The sequence below is a fragment of the Rattus norvegicus genome, chromosome 3, assembly GCF_036323735.1.
Source record: "Rattus norvegicus strain BN/NHsdMcwi chromosome 3, GRCr8, whole genome shotgun sequence".
In the NCBI taxonomy this organism is placed as follows: domain Eukaryota; kingdom Metazoa; phylum Chordata; class Mammalia; order Rodentia; family Muridae; genus Rattus; species Rattus norvegicus.
The window spans coordinates 56,486,600-56,495,281 of NC_086021.1; the positions used below are offsets into that span (position 1 = coordinate 56,486,600).

Here is an 8,682-nt window from a genome sequence, read left to right on the forward strand (position 1 = left end):
TTGGTGTGTTGGATCACCCTTGGATCCTGTTCACATTTCCCTGCACATCACTCTGATGAAGAGCAGGCAAATGCATCGTCTGCAAGGAGACACACCAGTGTCATTGAACTGAGAGTGATTTCCATGCCAGAGGGGAGGGCAGCTATTCCCATCCCAAGCCCGGTAACCCTGAGCCTCACTGGTGTCTGGGCTTTTGCATGAATCCAGGAAGAGGTTTCAGCAAGGTGATAGGCTAAATGCGCTGCTCTCTCCGTGGATGTGTCCAAGGACGTGGCGGTAAGAGTGGAGTCAGTCTAAGTAAATTCTCCCCAAAGAAGATGTCTTTCTTCTTCATCTTCATGGTCATCTTTTGTATACAGTCTCTAGTTGCTTTGCTGCAAAATGGCTTCTTGGCCACTGTGCTGGGCAGGGAATGGGTACGAAGCCAGGGACTCCCTGCAGGTGACATGATTGTGGCTTGCCTAGCTGCCTCCAGGTTCTGCCTGCATGGAGTAGCCATCGTAAACAACTTCCTGACCTTTGTTAAGCTATGGAGCCAAAAGATCTATTTTTCTGTCCTCTGGGACTTCGTCAACACTGTCAATTTCTGGTGTACCACCTGGCTTGCCATCTTCTACTGCGTAAAGATCTCTTCGTTCTCCCACCCCATCTTCTTCTGGATAAAATGGAGAATTTCTCGGTCTGTGCCCAGGTTACTGCTGGGATCCCTGGTCATTGGTGGACTGTCGGCCGTCTCCTCCGCCACTGGAAACACAATCGCCTTTCAGATGACCGCCTGTGAGAACTACACGCTTGCTTATAGAACGAGAGCCTTCTACGCGTATTATTTTCGCTGTCATGCAATGCTGATGTGGATCATCCCGTTCTTCCTCTTCCTGCTGTCCGTTATCTTGCTCATGTTCTCACTCTACCGGCATCTGGAACACATGAGGTACCGCAGACCCTGGTCTCACGATTACAGCACCCAGGCCCACACTATGGCTCTGAAGTCGCTGGCCTTCTTCCTCGTCTTCTATACATCGTATGTCCTGTTCCTTGTGATATCTGTTACACGAGTCGTGAATGTCCACAGTTCCTGGCACTGGGCCTGGGAAGTGATAACCTACATGGGCATCCTACTGCATTCCACCATTCTGACACTAAGCAACCCCAAGATGAGAAAGGCCCTCAAGATAAAGTTCCCAGACCTTTGTGTTGCCAGATCACAAGACAAGAGGCGTGGTTAAAGGGTGGCTCCACCCTCAAAGTATCAGTATCAACAACCTGTTCCCTAATGAATAGTGCCTCCCATGGCAGGAATTCATAAGGTTTGACAGCTCCCTCTCTCAGCTCAGTCTTCTCCACTCATCCCGTGCCTCACTGTTTATTTTTCCACATTTCTGCTTCTCTCTTTCTCGCTCCATCTAATACGGTTACTTTTCTGCTCTGGGCGCCAAGCCACATTGGCCTCACCTGACAGTTTCGCCTGACCGACTCTCACAGAGTCTCTAAGCAATATTCTTCAAGCATTGAAATCACTGGCTTGTCCTTCCTTTTGAATACCTGTAGCCACTGTCAGCTGACTCTGAGCAAACTGAAGTCTGGTTTCAGAGGCATAGATTTCCCAACACTGTCCTTCTGGGGTACACCAACCAAGCGCCTCACGCCAGCTCTGATCTCAGTTCTGTCTCTCTATGGTACAGATTCTGGTTACTGTCCTGTGAGTCCTTCCTTTCCGTCCCATGTTCTTTTGACACCAGAGAACAGGCTCTTCCTAGCCCCTTCCCCCCTTATTTCTTCCTACCTTGCTTTCTCTGTCAGTCTCCACCAATCTCCCGTTGCTGGGCAGCGCTTAAGACTAATTCCACCATGCAGCTCTCTCTATCAGCGTCATCTCACACACGTGTGAACTCCGTCCCACTGAGGGTGGGTCCCAGCAATGCCTTTGTATACTTGGGTGACTTGAATTAAAAGGAGTGGTATGTTATGGAAATGTTGCTTGGTCCAACAGGAAGCAAATGAAAGCAAAGGAGATCTTCAACAATACTTCATTTTAATAACCCGTCTCCCTGAAAGAGACACCTACGTGCTGTTACCTAGGTTTTGTGGTTCCCCAACAGGAAATTGTGTATGATGGTCCCTGGAAGTAGGAAAAAAAATACGGGAACTCCATTTTTATATACCTTTATCTTCTCCCGTAAATTCCTAGTTTACTGTAGATTTGTGGTTTATATATCATTAAAACGAGATGTGTGTGTAATTAATAAGAAAGATGAACCTGATAACACCTTGTATATCCTGGCTACTATACAAGAAAGAACAACATTGGAATTTTCGTGTTCTCTTAAACTATTTATCAAAACAAGGAACAAGACCAAAACAAGTGTGGTTTTGTTTTCATAATATTGTAGTGATCAATATGTCAAAGGATGGGAGTAATACACACACACACACACACACGCACGCACGCACGCAGGCACGCATGCACATGAGTGCGCGCACACAATTACAGTTAGCCCTTAACACTCTTTCCCAAAGAACTGCTTTTATGAGTAGAGAACAAATCAGTAATGATACAGAGGTTGAAAAATTCTGTCGGCCAAGCTAACTTAACTCCTACCTATGAAAAGCTTCCCCAACACCAGAATGTATCCACTAGTTAATGTATACATGGAACACTGAAGAAAATGTCTCATCTTCTGACCTCAGAGTAAGCCTCAATACGTTTAAAAGACTGTTTTCTAATCACAATAGCACGAAAGTAGGAATCCATATCAGAAAATGTCTAGAACATAGTCAGAGGCTTAGAATTTAAATAACGGGTGTATAAATAGCACTCTGATCAGAGCAGTCGAATGGAATTTGAAAAAATGTAAGCTGAACGCAAAGGAAAAGGAAAAATTTTCAGCTCTGTGAGATGCTATTAACGTAGAGGCAATACAGGAATTGGCAGCACTAAGTGCGCATGCTCAAACGAATGGCTCAAATCAGGTTCCACCCCAGCAAAGTTTAAACAGGGGAGCAAGAGAAAGACAGAAAAATCAGAAGAAATGTGATTAACAAAAGCCAGAGCGAAACCAACAAAACAGAAAGCGGAAAAGGAGCGGACAGGATAAGTGAACAGGATAAGTCTGGTTCTTTGAAATCGGTAAGATCGACTGATTATTCTGTAGATGCACTGATGGGGGAGGGGCAAATAGCAACTACAAGGACCGGAGAAGTAATGTCACTCCAGCTCTGAACTAGAAGCAAAGGGATATTTGAACAACTTCGTGCGAATAAGTTGACAACTTAGAGAAACATATCGGCGGTAGTACTTTCAAGTTTCCTGAAGGATGGCTTCTGGAGACCCTCTCTTCTAATCAGTACCCATGGTTCTATGGAGCCCTTACAGGAATCTAGTCCTGGAATTCCCTTCAGTGCTGACCCCAGGACTTAGTTAGCTTCTCTTCTATGCTAAGTCTCGTGTCCCCTGTGTCTCGTTATTTAATAGTTTTATCGAGTGTGTTTGGTTTTCCTTAGTCTTCTGCCTTGATAAAACACGTTCTTCCAGGCTTGGTGGCAAATGCCTCTCCCACCGAGCCATCTCACATGCTCATACCCGCTCGTTTAAAACAATGTAGGAAAGTTTGTTTGGTTTTTTGTTTTGTTTTGTTTTTGAGAAATTATACATCTGAAAGTGTTTTATTTTCCTCTCAAACTTGATTTATAAGTTTCCTGAGTACTTCAGTTAGAGTCTTTATTATCTTTTCCATCCCCACTGACAAGACACAGAGGGAATTGTAAATAACCTGTCTCCAGTTGGCTATAAATTATCATTCTTCCAAGTGTTTCTGATATATATATATATATATATCTTCCTAGAGACATTATGGACTCATCATGTCTATCCATGTACTTTCATTTTTGTGGGAAGTATACAAGAAGGATGAATAAAGGGGAAATGAAAATATAATCAGCAACTGCTAATTATTATTCAATACATCCTGTTCCTGCCATTATTCCTTATTCTGGCAAATGGTCATGACCTATTTCGATAAGGATCAGATAAATTTGTAATAGCAAATGTACTGCAAATATTCCTATGGATATAAAAATTGTTATGTCTATAATGCTCTAGGTACTTTAAAAGAAGAGGTTAAGAAAAAGAAGTAAAGTCAGGCAGTGGTAGTACGCATCTTTAATATCAGCACCCGGGAGGCAGGGTAAGTTGAGGCAGGGGAAGTGAGTCTACATGAGTTCAAGGCTAGAGTGGCTACAGAGTGAATTCCAGGACAGCCAGAGAAACCCTGTCTTAAAAAAATAAAAAAGGAAGTACTTAGACTACAATTTTAAAATTGATAGAATTCTTTGTCATTGCTAAGGTTATCAGAGATGTCATTTCATACCAGAACAGACATCAAATTGAGGAAATAGGACAACAAATACATCATGGTTCAGACTGTAGGTATAGTGCATTAAACTGTTCTAATCTTCCCGGTGGTGGCAGTACGGGCTGTGTGAATTCTTAACTTTTTACCCCAATGCTCTGGATTCTTGAATGAAAGATAACACGCTTGCGCGTGCGCGCACACACACACACACACACACACACACACAGACACACACAGACAGAGAGATAAACAGACACAGAGAGACAGAGAGACAGACACAGAGAGACAGACAGAGACAGACAAACACACACACACACACACACACACACACACAGAGTCTTATATTTAATATACCTTAATCGACTCAATGGCTGGGCCACTCCCAAACTTCCAAGTTGTGAATGTCTCTTCTGAATACTGTAGAATTATTACTTACTAACATCTAAAAATCTATATCACATCTTTGTTACCCTAGACCCTATTTTGGGGGCAGGTGCTACGGCTGCTCTTCTCTAGCTCAGAGCTGATCCTTCTGCTTCACTAGCTTGGCAATTCTAAACCTTCTTCTTCCCTTGGTTCCCTTGCCCAGGAAATCTAAAGTCCCTTCTCTGTCTCTCTGCCCAGCCATTGGCTGTCAGCAACTTTATTTACCAATTAGATCCAACTGGAGGCAGGGACCTGCAACATCTTACCTGTGGGATTCCCACATAATTTTTGGGGAACTCAATTAACATAATTCAAGCAATAAACCAAATCCACAACACAGGCTTATGTCAATTTGTGAAAGTTTAATCTCCATTAAAGCTGTTTTAGAATACCAATATAGACAGTGCTAATTAAATTTATCCAACACTCAAAAGATGCATACTGCTGGGTAGGCATGATTTCAATTAATAGGAAATATACTGCATTGGCCATTTGCCCCAAATCAGTGATTGTGAAAGTAGGGCAAAAAGAAAGTTTTTGTGTTTTACAGTTTTTATAGCAGTGGCATATATTATGATTTCACTGAAAGAAAACAGGCATTTAAAATTGGTAAGAAATTTTTAAAAGTTCATCTGAAAACCTTATCATAAATTGTACGATGCATGCCGAGATATTTTCTATTCTACGATATCCTATCAGCTGGAATTATTTTAGTAATCCTCATATCCCATAATGATTAAGGTTCTCCATGGTACAGTGGGCAGAGCATTTATATGTGTCTGTTACGGGGACTTGAAAGAGACACAAGATATATTTCCTTTCCATGAGTTCTGCTAAGCAGCCAATAGTGGTACAGACTTCCACATTGGCATTCAGGAGTAAATGAAATGCTCTGTTGCTGGAAGATGCTGTCTGCTTTCCCGGCCTGTAAACTTACTACATCGTCTCTTCACAATCTTCTATGACCTGAGGGAACAGGCACCTTGTGCTTAGGGTGTGTTGACTTTATCTAGGCTCAGTTCCATCTCTCCCAGAAATAGATGGACTCATAATTCAGATTTGGCCCTTGGAGAGTCAGTCACTATGGTTACTACCGCAGACACACACACACACACAGCCTTTATGGGGTCAATTAGTGCCCTCCCCAGGGGTGTTCCACCAGAACTGACTTTGTCACCTTGGGTACAAAGCTATTGAGTTACCTGTATGCCAGCCATGCTCTTCTGAATGGTGAGCTCACTGACAGTAGAGGAGATGAGGACAACAAGGTTGGTGACTATCACCGAGCCAGGAACTCGTCTATATCTTCTGTATTTAATGCCACAACAAATGTATGAGTTTAATGAGATTGACAGAACAGGAAACGGAAGTGCTGAATACTTGAGTAATTCTCCTAATGTTGTAGATCCTACAGGGCAGGCTAGAGTTACAATTCAAGAAGTTTTATCCCAGAGGTCTGGGTTACACCATCTCTATGACTTTCCTGTGGCTAGACTTGTTATTTTTCTGACACACTATTTCCTTTTAACTAAGTTTGTTTGTCTGGGACTTCAGTTTGCTTGTGTTCTTAAGTTTGGATTACTGAAATCTCAATAACAAAACATTTTTTCTTTTATCAAGCAAAGCTCAGATGACACTTTGAATCTTCTCAACCCAGTTGTTACTTAAACACCAAATCTTTCTTTCAAGTCACTTGATTCTGTCTTGTCTAGCAGCTGTCTCACTACCACCAATGGGAATCTCTGGTGCTATCCCATGGACCACCTGTGAAAACCCATTTGACATCTAAGCTCCTGTGAGTACAACCAAAGAAAACCAAAGTATCACCCATAAGGTCATCCTTGACCAGTTAGAAACTAGAAACAGTGAATGTGTAGTCCCTCTACTCACTTCCTGAGTAGATGACTGTGGGGCCATGTCATGAGGCTGCTCTTTTAAATATCCCAAGGCTCAAGCAGTATCTCCCACAGTCAATCCAAGCACCCACCATGCCTGGCTCTCCTGTCCTCTGCATGACTCATGCTCTTCATGTGGGTACTTCGTTCATGGCCAGCATTCGCTCAGAAGTCTCAAGGATAATCATGTCTTTAATTTAAATTTTGGGCCCATCATTTTAGAGTATCCTATATACAGAATATGTAAAAATTCTTTGGGCCATAATACTAATACAAGAATTAAGGTTTGCATTTGAGCAAAAAGTTTAGATCTCTAGATTGTTTCCCAGTGAAGTAGAGCAGGGGGTGTTCCACAAAGGCAGCAGCATTGCCTTGGAAATGCTATTCAGTATGTTTTCTTCAAAAATATAGCATAAAAATGCTGCGACCCTTAATACAGTCCATCATGTCATGGTGACCCCTACCATAAAATTATTTTTGTCTCACTTTATCACTGTAATTTCGCTACTGTTATGAATCAAATATCTGTGTTTTCCAATGGACTTAAGTGACCCCTGCGAAAGGGTCATTTTACCCCTGCAAAAGGGTAGAATAACATAGGAAGAAGAACATTAGACAGGGAACAGATGGGGATAAAAGAGAAGGGGGAGGGAGCAGGATCGGATTATGAGTCTACTTAATACTTGCTCAAACTACATTGACATTTTAAAGGCTCAGTGAATATCCGGCTAGTTTATGATCAACATGATGCTAGTTAGAGTTATTGGGAAAAGAGGGCTTTCAATCGAGAAAATGCCTCCTTTAGATTGTCCTGTGGGCAATCCTGTGATGCATTTTCTTGATTGGTGATTGATGCGGATTGGCTCAGCCCAGGGTGGGCAGTGTCCCATGAAGGCCAGTGGTCTTGGGTGCTATAAGAAAGCAGAATGAGAAATCCACGAGAGCGAGAAGGAATCCAGTGAGCAGCACCATTTCAATCCTTCTGTCTCAGTTCCTGCCTTCTCCTGCCTTGGCTTCCCCCAGGGGACCATGACCAGGATATATAAACCTTTTTCTCTTCCAGGTGCACTTGGTCATAGTGTTTTATCACAGCAACAGAAAAGCTAAATAAGGCAGTAAGGCTAGGTCTCTGAGTGGTACATCAACATGCCATCGGGGATAAAGCACATGCTTGAAGAAAGGTGGTATTTGTTTAGAACCATTAATCACACTATTTCAAAAATTCAATCTGGGTTATAGTTGTTTACTAGATGAAGACATTTTTTGAAAGAAATGAAGGATGAAAAGGAAGGAGGGAGGTCAAGGAGGAGAGGAAGAAAGAAAAAGAAAGAAAAGAAAAAAGAAAAAGAAAGGAAGAGGAAAAACAGCTGAAAATAAATACAATGTAATTTCCATTTATCTAATTATTGTCCAAAATTAGTGGCAAACACACAATTACACACACACAGAGAGAGAGAGAGAGAGAGACAGAGACAGAGACAGAGACAGAGACAGAGACAGAGAGATAGAGAAAACACCAAACTCAACCAAACTTCTTTTGATACCCCAAAGCCAAAATAAGTGCATTTGGGTCCTTGATGGCCACAACTACTTCTGTACCCAAGTAGAGTCCTCCCTGCTCTGCCCCCACCCATCCAGAACTGTGGTAAACTCACAGAGAAGCAAACTGATGGCTAATCGTGTGCTGTGTTCACAGCCACCACCTGTGGAACAAGTCACAGATAATTCACCTTTTTAACTGCAAGCAAAATAAGTAGCTTCTCACTAGAAATTGAAAGGCTGTCATGACTGGAATCACAGCCTGTTTCCCGAGTAATAACTATACTTCTCATGCATCTCTGGTCTGACGATTTCTGTATCATAAAGGTGTAGTTTCACAACCTGCAATGCAAGAAGCAGGTATGGTCAGTATCACAACACAACGTAAGTGCTTAGAACTTGGAGATAAATTTTCATTCAAAATGGCCTAAGAAACTACTATTTGGAATGGTTTTGATTTTATGATGGAA

At 42.2% G+C, this 8,682-nt stretch overlaps 1 protein-coding gene across 1 annotated transcript; it reads left to right on the top strand.

Moving 5' to 3' along the window:
- Positions 1 to 236: 236 nt before the first annotated feature.
- On the top strand, positions 237 to 1,226 carry Tas2r134 (taste receptor, type 2, member 134). The gene has a single exon (NM_001013915.1). It carries the CDS (start codon positions 237 to 239, stop codon positions 1,224 to 1,226), a length of 990 nt encoding a protein of 329 aa, NP_001013937.1.
- Positions 1,227 to 8,682: the final 7,456 nt, after the last annotated feature.